Source organism: Nycticebus coucang, chromosome 8 (genome assembly GCF_027406575.1).
Source record: "Nycticebus coucang isolate mNycCou1 chromosome 8, mNycCou1.pri, whole genome shotgun sequence".
In the NCBI taxonomy this organism is placed as follows: domain Eukaryota; kingdom Metazoa; phylum Chordata; class Mammalia; order Primates; family Lorisidae; genus Nycticebus; species Nycticebus coucang.
The window spans coordinates 10105312-10122113 of record NC_069787.1 but is presented as its reverse complement, the minus strand read 5'-3'; the positions used below and the strand labels follow the sequence as shown (position 1 = coordinate 10122113).

The following is a 16802-nucleotide window of genomic DNA, read 5'->3' as shown; positions in this document are numbered from 1 at the left end:
CCTTCTCTCCACATCCATGCCAGCATCTGCAGTTTTGAGATTTTGTGATGTGGGCCATTCTCACTGGGGTTAGATGATATCTCAGGGTTGTTTTGATTTGCATTTCTCTAATATATAGAGATGATGAACATTTTTTCATGTGTTTGTTAGCCGTTTGTCTGTCATCTTTAGAGAAAGTTCTATTCATGTCTCTTGCCCATTGATATAAGGGATTGTTGGCTTTTTTCACGTGGATTAATTTGAGTTCTCTATAGATCCTAGTTATCAAGCTTTTGTCTGATTGAAAATATGCAAATATCCTTTCCCATTGTGTAGGTTGTCTCTTTGCTTTGGTTATTGTCTCCTTAGCTGTACAGAAGCTTTTCAGTTTAATGAAGTCCCATTTGTTTATTTTTGTTGTTGTTGCAATTGCCATGGCAGTCTTCTTCATGAAGTCTTTCCCCAGGCCAATATCTTCCAGTGTTTTTCCTATGCTTTCTTGGAGGATTTTTATTGTTTCATGCCTTAAATTTAAGTCCTTTATCCATCTTGAATCAATTTTTGTGAGTGGGGAAAGGTGTGGGTCCAGTTTCAGTCTTTTACATGTGGACATCCAGTTCTCCCAACACCATTTATTGAATAGGGAGTCTTTCCCCCAAGGTATGTTCTTATTTGGTTTATTGAAGATTAGGTGGTTGTAAGATGTTAGTTTCATTTCTTGGTGTTCAATTCGATTCCAAGTGTCTATGTCTCTGTTTTTGTGCCAGTACCATGCTGTCTTGACCACTGTGGCTTTGTAGTACAGACTAAAATCTGGTATGCTGATGCCCCAGCTTTATTTTTATTACTAAGAACTGCCTTAGCTATACGGGGTTTTTTCCAGTTCCATACAAAACGCAGAATCATTTTTTCCAAATCTTGAAAGTACGATGTTGGTATTTTGATAGGAATGGCATTGAATAGGTAGATTGCTTTGGGAAGTATAGACATTTTAACAATGTTGATTCTTCCCATCCATGAGCATGGTATGTTCTTCCATTTGTTAATATCCTCTGCTATTTCCTTTCTGAGTATTTCATAGTTTTCTTTATAGAGGTCCTTCACCTCCTTCATTAGGTATATTCCTAGGTATTTCATTTTCTTTGAAACTATGGTGAAGGGAGTTGTGTCCTTAATTAGCTTCTCATCTTGACTGTTATTGGTGTATACAAAGGCTACTGACTTGTGGACATTGATTTTATATCCTGAAACATTACTGTATTTTTTGATGAATTCTAGGAGTCTTGTGGTTGAGTCTTTGGGGTTCTCTAAGTATAAGATCATGTCGTCAGCAAAGAGGGAGAGTTTGACCTCCTCTGCTCCCATTTGGATTCCCTTTATTTCCTTGCCTTGCCTAATTGTATTGGCTAGAACTTTACTATGTTGAATAGTAAAGGTGACAGAGGACAACCTTGTCTGGTTCCAGTTCTAAGAAGAAAAGCTTTCAGTTTTACTCCATTCAGTAAAATATTGGCTGTGGGTTTGTCATAGATAGCTTCAATCAGTTTTAGAAATGTGCCACCTATGCCTATACTCTTCAGTATTCTAATTAGAAAAGGATGCTGGATTTTATCAGATGCTTTTTCTGCATCTATGGAGAGGATCATGTGATCTTTATTTTTGCCTCTGTTAATATGGTGGATAACGTTTATGGACTTACGTATGTTAAACCAGCCTTGCATCCCTGGGATGAAGCCTACTTGATCATGATGAATGACTTTTTTGATGATAAGCTGTAATCTATTGGCTAGGATTTTGTTGAGAATTTTTGCATCTATATTCATGAGTGAGATTGGTCTGAAATTCTCCTTTTTGTTTGGGTCTTTTCCTGGTTTTGGTATCAGAGTGATGTTTGCTTCATAGAATGTGTTGGGGAAGATTCCTTCTTCCTCAGTTTTTTGGAATAATTTCTGCAGTACAGGAATAAGCTCTTCCTTGAAGGTTTGATAGAATTCTGGAGTGAAGCCATCTGGACCAGGGCATTTTTTGGTTGGAAGATTTTTTATTGTTTCTTTGATCTCAGTGGTTGAAATTGGTCTGTTCAGGAGCTCTATTTCTTCCTGGCTGAGTCCAGGGAGAGGGTATGATTCCAAATATTTATCCATTTCCTTCACATTGTCAAATTTCTGGGCATAGAGTTTCTGGTAGTATTCAGAGATGATCTCTTGTATCTCTGTGGGATCAGTTGTTATTTCCCCTTTATCATTTCTGATTGAGGTTACTAGAGATTTTACTTTTCTATTCCTCATTAGTCTGGCCAATGGTTTATCTACTTTATTTATTTTTTCAAAAAACCAACTCCTTGTTTCATTAATTTTCTGAGTGATTCTTTTGGTTTCAATTTCATTGATCTCTGATTTGATTTTGGATATTTCTTTTCTTCTACTGAGTTTAGGCTTAGATTGTTCTTCTTTTTCCAATTCCATAAGATCTCTTGTGAGATTGTTGATGCGCTCTCTTTCTGTTTTTTGAATGTAGGCATCTAAAGCAACGAATTTTCCTCTCAAAACTGCTTTTGCAGTATCCCACAGGTTTTGGTAGCTTGTGTCTTCATTGTTGTTATGCTCAAGGAAGTTAATGATTTCCTGTTTTATTTCTTCCTGCACCCATCTGTTATTCAACAGAAGATTGTTTAATTTCCATGCCTTTGTTTGGGGTCGAGCGTTTTTGTTAGAGTTGAGTTCCACCTTTAGTGCCTTATGGTCTGAGAAGATACAAGGTAAAATTTCAATTCTTTTGATTCTGTTGATATTTGTTTTGTGTCCCAGGATATGATCAATTTTGGAGAATGTTCCATGGGGTGATGAGAAGAATGTATATTCTTTATCTTTGGGGTGGAGTGTTCTGTATGCGTCTATCAAGCACAGTTGTTCTAGGGTCTCATTTAAATCTCTTATATCTTTGTTTAATTTCTGTTTAGAGGATCTGTCCAGCTCTGTAAGAGGAGTGTTAAAGTCCCCTGTTATGATGGTATTATCAGATATCATATTGCTCAGACTGAGTAAGGTCTGTTTCAAGAATCTGGGAGCATTTAAATTGGGTGCATAAATATTTAGAATTGAAATGTCTTCTTGTTGTATTTTTCCCTTGACCAATATAAAGTGACCATCTTTGTCTTTTTTGACTTTAGTTGCTTTAAATCCACATGTATCTGAAAATAAGATTGCAACTCCTCTTTTCTTCTGAATTCCATTTGCCTGAAAAATTGTCTTCCAACCCTTGACTCGGAGCTTTAATTTGTCTTTTGAAGCCAGGTGTGTTTCTTGCAGACAGCAAATGGATGGCTTGTGTTTTTTAAACCAGTCAGCCAATCTATGTCTCTTCAGTGGGGAATTCAAGCCATTAACATTTATTGAGATAATTGATAAGTGTGGTAGTATTCTATTCGTCTTATTTGGTGAGAGTCCATTGCTTAGTTTTATCTTTTGCATCAGTGTGGAGGTTAGGTTCTGTCCTTTAATTTCTGAGTTCTTACTTTGCTGCTGATCCATTGTGGTGGTCAGTGTGCAGAACAGGTTGAAGTATTTCCTGTAGAGCTGGTCTTGTTGTGGCAAATTTCCTCAATGTTTGTATATCCGTAAATGATTTGATTTCTCCATCAATTTTGAAGCTTAGCTTAGCAGGGTACAGAATTCTGGGCTGGAAATTGTTCTGTTTAAGTAGATTAAAGGTAGATGACCATTGTCTTCTTGCTTGGAAAGTTTCATTAGAGAAGTCTGTGGTCACTCTAATGGATTTGCCCCTGTAGGTCAACTCGCGCTTACTCCTGGCAGCTTGCAGAATCTTTTCTTTTGTCTTGACTTTGGACAGGTTCATCACAATGTGTCTTGGAGAAGCTCGGTTAGAGTTGAGGTGACCTGGGGTCCGATATCCCTCTGAAAGCAGTGTGTCAGAATCTTTGGTGATATTTGGGAAATTTTCTTTTATAATATTCTCTAGTATGGCTTCCATTCCTCTGGGGCATTCTTCTTCCCCTTCTGGAATTCCTATAACTTGTATGTTGGAACGCTTCATAAAGTCCCATAATTCTGACAGTGAACGTTCTGCTTTCTCTCTCTTCTTTTCTGCCTCTTTTACTATCTGAGTTATCTCAAGAACTTTGTCTTCTACCTCTGAAATTCTTTCTTCTGCATGGTCTAACCTGTTGCTGATACTTTCCATTGCATCTTTAAGTTCCCTAATTGACTGTTTCAGTTCCTTTAGCTCTGCTATATCCTTTTTATATTCTTAATATTGTTCATATCTTATTTGATTCTGTTTTTGGATTTCCTTTTGGTTATTTTCCACTTTATTAGCAGTTTCCTTCATTGTTTCCGTCATTTCTTTCATTGTTTTCAACATGTGTATTCTAGATTCCCTTTCTGTCATTCCTAACATTTCTTTATAGGTGGAATCATCTGCAGTAGCTACCTCATGGTCCCTTGGCGGGATTGTTCTGGACTGGTTCTTCATGTTGCCTGGAGTTTTCTGCTGATTCTTCCTCATGAGTGATTTCTTTTATCTGTTTCCTTGCCCTAATTTTCCTTTCATTTCCTCTTGCTCTTTAAGTTCTTGTGCCTGTGGACTAAGGGTTACAGGACCAGAAGGGTGAGAAGGTTGAAGAGCAAAAAAGGGATGAAAGAAAGGAGGACCGAGTGATAAGAAAAAAAAGAAAAATAGAGAAAGGAGAGGGGATGGGTAAAAGAAATATTGACAAAAAGAAGAGAGGCACAGAAAGAGGGAGACAGAGCAATATAGGTATACGGTAGGGTACTTTGACACAACCTTAAAAAAACCCCACCTTCTGGGGGTGCCCAGTTGGGTGGTTCCCTTGAGGTCAGCAGCTCTTTGCTAACCTGATCAGACACAGTACCCCACCTCCACCAAGTAGAGAGGAAAGACAAAGATACTATAAATCAAACCAAAACAAGCAAACAGAAAACTACGGGATAAAGTTGGGTGAAAAACCAAATAATAGTGGTAGAAACACTAGCAAAAATGAAGTTCTAGTTATTGAAAAAGGCAGCAATGGGAAATTATAATTAAACTAGAAAAATTGAGAAAGAAAAAGGATCTGTATGGAAAAGGTTGAAATTAAAAAACAAAACAACATCAACAACATCAAAATAAACAAAAAAAACAACCAAACAAAAAAAAAACAAAACCAAAGCAGTATGTATATGTTATTGAATATTGTCTGGGCAACACGTGGTCTTCTGGGGTATGAGATGTTAATCACAGTTCTGATACGACTGGAGGCTGCTGATTTCTCAAACCCCAGCAGGTAGACACCCTAAATCTCTCTTCAGCCCACTTAAAAGGCACTTTGAACTTGTAAACTTGCTGAGCAGAAGCTTTCCCAGGAAAGTGCTTGTTGCTGGAATCGCTGCTGAAGTGGCTATCCACTTACCCAGTGTGCCAAAACCGGTCTCACTCTGCCCCTGAGGGTTAGGGCTGCAAGGCGGCTCAGACCCCGCCCTTAGGCTACTTGGTCGCTGGGTTACCAGCTCCCACCCGATTCTAGCTCTGCGACCCTGAGGGCGGAGCTTGCCAAGGCAGATTGCTCACAATGGCTCCTGTGACCCACAGCCAAACACTATTAGCTCCGTCTGGCTCAGCGACTCAGACTGGGGCCCTAGACAATGGCCAAAGTTCTCTGCACTCCCACTCAGGCTCTCCCCAAGGCAGTTCAATTGAGTGCCAAGTTCAAAGACACAAAAACAGTTCACAGTAAGGCCTTTCTGGTTTGCAGTCTCGCTGCTACTGAACTTACAGTTGTGGGCGGGTTTAGACAGACTGAACACACGCGACCACTTGCCGTTTTTCCACTGTTTTAGTCCTCCTCCTCTTGGGGTCCAGAAGTCTCTCGCTGACTCTCTGTATCCTCACAGGGGTGATGATAGGCAGATCCCACCAGCCAGAGATGCCTGGAGTCCTATCTCCCCAGACTCACGGTGCCCAGATGCAAGGAAGCTGTTATTCGGCCGCCATCTTGCTCCGCCTCTCTCTCTCTTATTTCTTATGCTCTTACTTGCTGTGGCTTGTGAATTTGGAATGCTCCCATCATTTAAGAGAGAGGGAGTCTGCACACCCCATCCATAACATGTTGCACCTTGTCCACCACCAGCTAGCTCACTCTGTGCACTTCACATTGCCCCAGCAAGCTCTAGTCCTCATTTCCCCTTCTTATCCAGACTTCCCCAAACGGTCACCTTCAACCAGACACTCTCACTCTCCCAGCGCTTCTGAATGTACTCTCACCAAGTTCAGTGTGGGCTGCTTTTTCCCAAATCCAGTGAACACATTTTTCACTTTCTAACACTTTCTTTCCCCTTGAACTCCACGTCCTTGGTTTCCGTAGCCCCATACTCAGGGTTCTCCTTACAACCTTCTGACTCTTCATATCATGGTCTTCTCACCAGCGCTCTCCAGCCCTGTGGTCTCTCAACACTGTACAGTCACCCTGAGCAGGTTCATCCAATGGCTTCCGATTTTAGCCATTATCTACATGCTGATGTTTCTGACCCAGATTTTTCTCTGGAGCTCCCAAAGTACTATATGTCAACTGACTCCTGGACAGCACCACCAGGGTGTCTCACATAGCACGTTGCAGGCTGGACCAATCCTCTTGCTCCCCCACCGTATCGGCGACTCTTCCTCATCTCCAAGCAAAATTTTAACTGTCTTCCTGGATGCTAGTCTATCCCTTATCCCTACAATCCCCATACTCAATCCCCTTCCACAACAGTGAACTTCTTACCTCTTCAGACTCCCTGTCACCCTCTGGCTTCAGGCCAGGCTGCTGCTTTCCCTTTTGTTGAAATTGTCTCCCTCTAATCCAGCACTTTAACACTACGACCAGAGTGATTTTTCTGAAATGCAAATCGAGTTCTGTCCTCACTTGAAATCCTCCAGTGATTTTTAAAAAAGGGGAGCTCAGTGCCTGTAGCTCAAGCGCCAAAGGCGCCAGCCACATACACCAGAGCTGGCGGGTTGAAATCTAGCCTGGGCCTGCCAAACAACGACAACTACAACCAAAAAATAGCCGGGCGTTGTGGTGAGCACCTATGGTCCCAGCTACTTGGGAGGCTGAGGCAAGAGAATTGCTTAAGCCCAGGAGTTGGAGGTTGCTGTGAGCTGTGATGCCACGGCACTCTACCCAGGGCGACAGCTTGAGGTTCTGTCTCAAAAAAAATAAAATTAAGGCCAGGCGTGGTGGCTCACACTTGTAGTCCCAGCACTGTGGGAGGCCAAGGCAGGTGGATTGCTTGAGCTCAGAGGTTCGAGACCTGTATGAACAGCAGTGAGCCAGAGTAAGACCCTGTCTCTACTAACATCAAAAACAGCGGGAACAGAGCATCGCCAGAGGAAGAAGAAAATGAACAACAAAAAGAGTACTTCAAACGAAGAAGAATGAACAAGGAAGCTGAAATTAAAAATAAAAAAACTTAAAAAAATAAATAAATAAAATTAAAAATTGAAAAAAAAAAGACTGAGTGTGGTGGCTCATACCAGTAATCCCAGTGCTCTGGGAGGCCAAGGTGGGAGGATCCCTGGAGCTTGGGAATTTGAGACCATCCTAAGCAAGAGTGAGACCCTATCTCTGCTAAAAATGGAAAAATTAGCAGGGCCTGGTGGCGGGAGCCTGGAGTCCCAGCTACTCTCAGAGTCTGATGCAGGAGGATTGCTTGAGCCCAAAAATTTGATGTTGCAATTTGCTGCACTCTAGCCTGGATGACAGGATGAGACCCTGTCTCAAAACAAAACAAAAGATCCTCCACTGGTTCCCCATCACTTGTAAGGCTGAACTCCTGAGGGCAGAGTCTGAGTGTATTCATAATCTGGTGCCTGTCTCTGCAGACTCACCTCTCACCCTCTCTGCCTCTCACCTAAGTCCTTTTCTCAAGCTGCCTTCTCTTTGGCCTTCCTAACCCTTGCTGCCTAACTCCTGCTCACCCTATACCAAAACCTTCCCGTAATCCACCCAGCCACCAAATGCCACATAAAGTGTCCCTGCTCAGGGTGCCCACAATAACCTGCACTTAGCAAATTATACATTTCTTTTTTACATATTCATCTCCCCAAGCAGACTTACCCTTAAGATGGGTTCACTGTTTTGTTCATTTTTTTTTTTTAGTGTAAGTGCTTAGCATAGACTAAGTGCTCAAAAAATGTTGAATGATAACTCTGTTCCCAAGTCATCAGTGTGGCTACCATCCAGGGTGTGTTGCAATGCACAAGACCTGCTAAGCAATTTACTAGTACATACAACTTCTGTTTGTTTTTTAAAGCTTCCCTGTGAGATGTCCCTATTTTCTCCATTTATTCAATGATGCTTTAGACTAGGGAGAAGCAAAGTGATTTGTCCAAATCCACATGAGCAGAAAAGAGTGGAGCCTCATTTGCTGTAGTCAGAATGCTAAGTCCCATGATAGGCCTGTACTACCAGGAGGGTGCAGAGACTGCTGGCTGCCCTATTTCCCCTTTTTTGTCACAGAGCACCAATTTTTTTGTTTGTTTGTTTTCAGACAGAGTCTCACTCTTTTGCCCTCACTAGAGTGCTGTGGCGTCACAGTTCACAGCAACCTCAAACTCTTGGGCATAAGTGATTCTCTTGCCTCAGCCTCCCAAATAGCTGGGACCACAGGTGCCCGCCACAACGCTCGCCTATTTTTTTGTTGCAGTTTGGCCAGGGCCAGGTTTGAACCTGCCACCCTCGGTATATGGGGCCAGCGCCCTACTCACTGAGTCACAGACACCGCCCAACAGAGCACCAATTTTATTGATGGCAGCGTGCCCAGTTAATAGGCCCATTTTCCTTTACAGATATGTGTACCATGTGACTCAGTCCTATGGGATTTCCATAAGTCTCCTTTGATTAGAAGGTGGACTAGGTAGGAGCTACAGCAGCCATCTTAGGTGTGCCTTTTTTTTTTTTAAGAGACAGAGTCTCAGCTCGGGGCCTGTGGCTCAAGTGGCTAAGGCGCCAGCTACATACACCTGAGCTGGCAGGTTCAAATCCAGCCTGGGCCTGCCAAGCAACAATGACGGCTGCAACCAAAAAATAGCCGGGTGTTGTGGTGGGCGCCTATAGTCCCAGCTACTTGGGAGGCGGAGGCAGGAGAATCACTTGAGCCCAGGAGTTGGAGGTTGCTGCGAGCTATGATATCACAGCACTCCATACAGGATGACAGCTTGAGGCTCTGTCTCAAAAAAAAGAGAAAGAGTCTCACTTTGTCACCCTTGGTAGAGTACCATAGCGTCACAGCTCACAGCAACCTCCAGCTCCTGGGCTTAAACGATTCTCCTGCCTCAGCCTCCAGAGTAGCTGGGACTACAGGCGCCCGCCACAACACCCAGCTATTTTATGTTGCAGTTTGGCGGGGCTGGGTTCGAACCCACCACAAATGGTATATGGGGCCAGCGCCCTACTCATTGAGCCACAGGCACCGCCCCCATGAGGTGTTCTTGAGGATGGAAGCCAGGATTGAAAATGGAAGTATAGGGTGGCACCTGTGGCTCAGTGGGTAGGGTGGCAGGGGTGGCAGGTTTGCTCCGGCCAAACTGCAACAAAAAATAGCCAGGCGTTGTGCCAGGCGCCTGTAGTCTCAGCTACTTGGGAAGCTGAGGCGAGAGAATCGCCTAAGCCCAAGAGCTGGAGGTTGCTGTGAGCTATGACACCATGGCACTCTGTCTCTAAAAAAAAGAAAAAGAAGGGGCGGTGCCTGTGGCTCAGTCGGTAAGGCGCCGGCCCCAAATACCGAGGGTGGCGGGTTCAAACCCGGCCCCGGCCAAACCGCAACCAAAAAATAGCCGGGCGTTGTGGCAGGCGCCTGTAGTCCCAGCTACTTGGGAGGCTGAGGCAAGAGAATCGCTTAAGCCCAGGAGTTGGAGGTTGCTGTGAGCTGTGTGAGGCCATGGCACTCTACCGAGGGCCATAAAGTGAGACTCTGTCTCTACAAAAAAAGAAAAAGAAAAAGAAAATGGAAGTATAGAAAAAAAAAAAAAGGAGGGCGGCACCTGTGGCTCAGTGTGTGGGGCGCCGGCCCCATATACTGAGGGTGGCAGGTTCAACCCCAGCCCCGGCCAAACTGCAACAACAACAACAAAAAAAAAAAAAAAAAATAGCCGGGCGTTGTGGTGGGCGCCTGTAGTCCCAGCTGCTCGGGAGGCTGAGGCAAGAGAATCACATAAGCCCAAGAGCTGGAGTTTGCTGTGAGCCGCGTGTGACGCCACGGCACTCTACCCAAGGGCGGTACAGTGAGACTCTGTCTCTACCCAAAAAATAAAAAAGAAAGAAAGAAAAAAAGGAGGCTGGGTTCCTGATAAGACTGTGGGCAATTTCAGTCATGCTCTGGCTAACCTCCAGACTTTTTTAAAAAAAATGTGATGGTAAAATAATCTTGCTAAACCACAATAGTAGGGTCTGTTGATATGCAGCCAAACCTGACCCCTTTTCATCCCCTGAGGGATGACTCAGAAAAGAAGCAGCCAACATGGGTGATATAAAGTGTTTCTTTATTTGAATGTCATTCCACCTGCACTGAAGCTCAAACTCAGCAGCAGCAGAAAGGGTCAGGACCAAAATAAATGTTACCAAGTTGGACAATGAACACCAAGGACACATTCAGACAAAACTTACTAATGGGGTGTGGACAACACCAAGCTATCCTAACGTCACACATCACAGGCCCTCGGGTCTGCTGGTCAGAGCTCTGGGAAAGGACTATGCTTCCTTGCTTCTTGTTCGGGAAACTCCAGTCCCACCCAAAGCTAGCTGCAAGCCAGACAAGGGCCTGTGGAAGTTTCTTGTGCTGGGAAGATCCCAGCTTCTCCAAAGAGAGGGTTTCCCTTCCTCAGTTCACACTGGAACCTGGAGAAGGATGATCCCCCCATCCCCAAGCAGGACTCTCAAAAGGCCAGGCACAACAGCGTTGCCTAAAAGCTCCCATCTTCTTGGCTATTCTAGGCCTGAAAAGGATCTTGATCCTGCCCACAATCCTCACCTCTTCAGAAAAGCAGTTTTCCTCCATAGGTACATGTCCCCAAAGGGGAAGATTTTTACATCCCCAAGACTTAGGCTGAAGACTTTACTGGCCAGCACTGTGAGCCAGAGACTGAACCATCTCTAGGTTATAGCTGCTTTGGCCTCTCCTGAGTCTCTAGACCTGGGCAGAGAAAAGTGGGTAGAACCAGATCTGCCCCATCCAGTCACAGCTGGGGAAGACTTCTTTTGGGGACCTAAACCTGGAAGGCTCTACCTTGGAACCCAAAAAGCCTTCCTGAAGTCAGCAACAGATCAGGAACCTCCTCTTTTTTTCTCCTCCTGAAGGCTAAAGCCTAGTGAAAGCCAAACCACAAAGTCCCCGTTCCATGATGTCTTCATTGCCCCAGGGGAGCCATCAGGGCCTCACCTGGGCCTCTGGCTGAAGCATCTGCCACCCACTTTGTTCCAGCCTATGAGGACCCCTCAGAGCCAGGGCCATGGTATGGTCTTACTCCAACCTCTATCCCTGCCTGTGTCACCCTGGGGCTCCCTCACCCAACTCTGATTTCCTAGGCCCAAACTCCTTGATTTCCAGGATGCCCCTTGCTCCAGCCGGCTGGGTGGATGGTGGCCAGGACACGGCATCAGACTGCGCCTACCAGAGCGGCCTCCTCCTTCTCTGCACCTGGTGCTCCCTTCCACCTGTTGCTGTGGCCCCACCACAGTTCTCCACAAAAAGACAGGGCCTTGGCTGACTGCTCTGCGCCTCCAGCCTCTTTCTTGCAAGGCCTCTGAGGGGGTCCGTGCCAACCTCCCCATCAGGCACAGGTGTCTGGAAGGCCCCTCCGCGGGTGGTGTCCTTGGGAGACAAGTGGTCCCCTCACTGAGTGCCCAGCTCCTGTCTCTTTCCCTTTTCCTGCATCCCAGGGGTACCCCCAACCCATCTTCCCATCTGCCTCTTGCCCTGTCCGGTCCTGCCTCCCCCACCCCCATTCTCATCTCTGACCTCTCTCCATCACTCCTGGTCTCTATTCTCCTGCCTCTCACCCCTCCTTTTTTTTCTCCCCGCCCTCCACTCCTCCTCACCCCAGCACTGGTGCCTGAGTGTCCGCGGAACTCCCTCCTGCCCCTGCCAGGCTGCCCTCGTCCTCCGCCGGGTTGGTGGCTGGGAGTGAGACCTGGGCCGGGCCGGGGAGGGGCGCTTGGTGCGGGCCAGAGCGCAGGACGTGCCCAGGAGTGAGTCGGGGAGCTGGGGTCTGACACCGGGGAGGGTCCAGATGGGGGAGAAGGGCAGAAGATTTCTGGGGTGTCTCTTGGAAATTCTCTCAGGTCCGAATCCTATGGGAATGAACACAAGCTGGGCACGCCAGGCTCCCAAACCGCTTCCCTCCTTGCGGCCCAGGCTGGAGGGGCAAGACGCCAGCGGCGCGCTTCCCCGCAGAGCCTGTAGGGGGCGCCACGCGCTTACCCCGGGGCAGGGCCGCGAGGACCAGGCGCTCTAGAGGAAGCGGGTCCGCCGCCCCTCACCCAGGCATCGACAGGAGTTGTCGGGGCCCAGGTGGGGACTCCCAAGGCTAGATGGCTCTGCGGCCAGATCCACAAGGAAATGAGCGGTGTTCAAAAAACACCTGGAGTCTCCCTGACTTGCCCCCTGCCAAAGGGGTGGGAGATGCCCCCACAGTGGGAAGAGACGGGGAGAGGAGACCTCGCCTGCCCTCCCCCGGCACACACACACTGGCACGCGCACACACGCTCACACACACACACACACTGGCACGCGCACACACGCTCACACACATACGCACACACTCATGCTGCGGCTCGGAGCACTGACCATCAGGTGCAGACCCTGGGCATATCGCAAGGCGACAGGTGGGCAAGGAGGAGGAAAAGGTGGGGACAGGGGTACCCTGTTCAGAGGTGACCTGCAAGTTCAAGTTATGCAGAAAAGTATCAAAGAGGCAAGACAGTCTCTGCCCTTGGCAGATGCCCGGGGTGTGGGGGGCATGAGAAGGGACAGAAGGGGTGAGGCATCCCCTAAATCCCCACCTTTGGAAACCCCTTCCCACCCCCAACCCTGACAACAGGGCCAAGAAGTCTGTGCTGTACAAAACAGGCCAGGGTCAAGGGTCCAGTCATTGGAGAGATGTCCCAGCAGAGAGGAGGCCAGGCTGGCCCAGGCTGAGCAGTTCCAAGCTCCAGCTGCCGCCCCCTCCGCTGCTCCAGAGCCTGAAAGTCTTTCCTTAGACTCTGGGCCAGTCAGGGCCCCAGTCTGCTGCTGCCCAGGAGGCCCCCTGCTTTCTCCCTCGGTGCATCTCAGAGTCCTTTGGCAGAGCTGGAAACAGGCTGGAACAGGGGCAAAGCAGGCCCCGTGGAGACTGGTGGCACCTGGAGCTTTGTGGCAGAAGTGGTGGAACCATCATTGGCAAAAAAAAAAAAAAAAAAAAAGTAGGAAAGAGTCGGGCCCATCCTGGGGCAGTGTCTAGAATAAATTTCTGCAGAAGGCAGGGACCAGAGGAGGCAAGGGTACAGCCAGGCAGCAGCCCTCTGAGAGGCTGGGAGCTGGAACTCCTCCCTCCCCTGGGGATCTGCAAGGGCCTCTAGGCCAGTCTAGAGGGAGAGAAGCCCAGGAGACCTGGGTGATATGGGCTCCCTTAGGTCAAATTGAGGGAGGAGCCAGAATCAAGCCCTCCCAGGGGCTGGAGGGCCTCTCCCCTCCCCCAGGCTGCACCCCAGCCCCATCCTCTCTTCAAAGCCTGGAGGTGGCAGGCGGGTAGTGAGTTGTCAGTCTGAGATCAGGATCTTCCCTCAGATCTTGAATAGAGGAGGTGAGAGGACAGGAAACAGGACAAGCTGAGGTCAGGCCAATTCCTGGGCTGTGGTCCTGGCCTTCAGGGTCCCTGTGAGTGAGCCACGGGGCAGGGGAGGACTCCCCATCCAGAGACATCACCCCCTGGCCGCAGCACGGAGCTTACTGTAGAGCTCACAAAATCTAAGAGACAGAGAGAGAGAGAGAATCAGAGAAAGTCAGAGACCTCCAGGGCATCAGGACATTCTATAGAGCAAAACGAAGCAGAAGCACGGGCTGAACACGCTGCGAAATCCCAACCGAGCTCTGAGCAGCGGCGGGCTGGAGTAAGCCATTCCGATTTCCTCATCTGTTAAATGGGGTAACTGCAGGGTAATTCTGAAAGGTCAAAAAGGGACAAATTTTGCCAGCCAAAAGGTTGCACATGGTATATTCTGGGAATGGTAACAATTCATTTTATTTTGTATTTTTGTTCTAGAGGTCTTTGGCTCTGAACTGAACTGTGGGGCTCATTCATCTTGAACTTCCAGTAAGGGATGGAGATCCCCAGCTGCAGGAAGGCAAAGTGGGGCTCCATTACACCGCCCTTTATTTTTTTCTGCTCTATAAGAGAGCTTTAATTATATCACCTTTTAACACTGAATTGTTAGGGGGCTATTGGGAGGAAGGTGAGGGATGCTAAGTGGGCACAACTCACCTCAGCTGCATCCCAGAAACCTAGAGAAGGGCCACAGAGTCTGGCACTTCTGAAAGCTGCCTCCAGAGGGCAGACCCTGCCCTCAGACTAAGATCGCAGAAACCCACAGGTCTGAGGGTCTCCATCCCAAGGCCCCTCTGAGTACAGGTTTGCAGACCAGCTTCCCAGGGGGCCCCAAAAAGGGGGCAGAAAATCCCTGGCCCCACCTGGCTGAAAAGCCTGGGTTCCAATCCTGCCTATGTGAACTTGAGCAAGTTATTGGAGCTCTCTGAGCTTGGGCCTTCTTTCTTATTTGTAAAATGTGGTTTCAATGCCTGCCTGATGGGGAGTTGGCAAGACTGACAGCTTTGAGTGAGCATTCACCACGTGCCAGACCCAGCCTGCCACTTTACAAGCAGGCACGTGACAGCCCTGGGAGGTGGTACTGTTCTCATCAGCTTCATTTTATGAAATGCAGGAAACTGAAGCTCAAGGTTAAGTAATTTCTAAGCCTGCTTCCAATACAGACAATCTGCCTTCACAGTCCATGAGTTCAACCAAAATACTAAACTACCTTCTGCCAAATGATATAACACAGCATATACGTTATTGCATTTAATCCTTAGTGCCTTTATTCTCAATTTATAGGTGAGAAACTTCCAAGAGATGAATATAATTAATGTAGTGTGCTCAAGGAAGGATGTGACTGTGAAGGTTATAGCTCCCACTTCTCAAAGTAAATAATGTACACGCAGGCAGAAAAGCATTCACTGATGCATTGTCTCTGCATGCTCTGGGGACAAGATGGAGCCCTGGGTCAAAAGACTGCTCGGCACTACCTTTTGGAAAGCCATCTGGCACTATCAGTACAGTTTTAAGCACACAATTCCCCTTCTGGAAAGACACCAGGAAAACACTTGCACATGTGTAGGAAAAGGCACTATTATACAAAGATGTTTGGGGTGGTGCCTGTGACTCAAGAAGTAGGGTGCCGGCCCCCCCATATACTGGAGGTGGAGGGTTCAAACCTGGCCCCGGCCCCCGCCAAAAACTGCAAAAAAAACAACAAACAAACAAACAAAAAGATGTTCTTTGTAGCATTATCAGTAATAGGCAAAACCTGGAAACCTCCCTCACAGCTCCTGAAAGGAGAATAATTAAATGAACTACAGCTCCTTCATCTTATGTTATAATAACGTTTATAGAGGCATGGAAACAATTACCACTGAGGCTCTGACCTTATGTGTTATTTTTCCTTTATTGCATTTCAATGCTACTTGATATATACAAAAATTTACAGGTAATATACTTAGTATAAAACAATGGTGATAAACTCCAGTGAACTCACCATTTAAGAATCATGACTCTGCCAATAGTTCGCATAGATCTGGGTACTCCAACTTCCTCCTTTTCTTTTTTGTTTTTGCTATTTTTGGCCAGGGCTGGCTTTGAACCTACCACCTCCAGCATCTGGGGCTAGCGCCCTACTCCTTTGAGCCACAGGCACCACCAGACTTCCTCCTTTTCTAACGGATGACTTCCCTCTCCCCCTTGGTATTATGTCATCAAAATGCAGCCGCTCCGTTATAGGTAACTGCAGTGTTTTCATTCCGCTCTGTGATGTGAACACACCACCAGTTAGCTGTCCATCCTCCTGTCCAAGGCCATTTAGCTTGTTTGTAATTGCTGGCTGTAGGGAACCTCCTGCTACCCACATTTTTGCACATCTCTCACGAGTAAGTCTGTTGGGTCATAGGTGCGCAAATAATGAGATTTGAGGGGAAGTGTCAAATCATTTAAAAGGTGGTTGTACCGTCTGTAAGGTTTCCAATTTTTGCATCACTTTTATTATGCAAAAAATTAAGTAAAACTGAAATTTAAAAATGATGTAAAAACTTATTTGAAATTGTCCTGGTCCCCGGGGAGCATGTGTGGACCAGGATCAGGACCCCCGCAGCCACCCTCCTGCCCGCAGCCTCACTCGCCTTTGTTCTCCGGCTTGAGCTCCTCCTGCAGCAGGTCTGTTTGCCGGTTGCCCAGCACGAAGGCGAGGAAGGAGAGAATGAGGGCATTGAGGATGCCGATGATGGCCAGGATGTACGCCCAGCGCACTGAACAGTCCCCCAGGGAGTACTTCCCTGTCTTGGCCCCGCACATGTCCCGGATTGTCTCGGCGTCCCAGCCGTCAGGGAAGATCATGCAGCCCAGGACAAGGCACAGAGCTGAGGGGCGCAGGCGCCGGGCCCACCACCACGGTCAGGAGGAAGAAAGAATGGATCATTACTTCCCAGCGTCCGAGGACACCAGACCTCTCTTCATTCTGGCCCTCAGCA

At 47.2% G+C, this 16802-nt stretch overlaps 1 protein-coding gene across 1 annotated transcript in view; it reads right to left on the bottom strand.

The window, feature by feature from the left end:
- Positions 1-10494: 10494 nt before the first annotated feature.
- LHFPL4 (LHFPL tetraspan subfamily member 4) overlaps positions 10495-16802 on the bottom strand; it is a 51514-nt gene continuing 45206 nt past the window's right edge. The window contains exons 3-4 of the mRNA XM_053600576.1: positions 16455-16691; positions 10495-13976 (exon numbers count right to left, since the gene is read on the bottom strand). Of these exons, the coding sequence (XP_053456551.1) occupies positions 13876-13976; positions 16455-16691 (338 nt within the window). The 3' untranslated portion in view covers positions 10495-13875. The remainder of the gene's footprint in view (positions 13977-16454; positions 16692-16802) is intronic.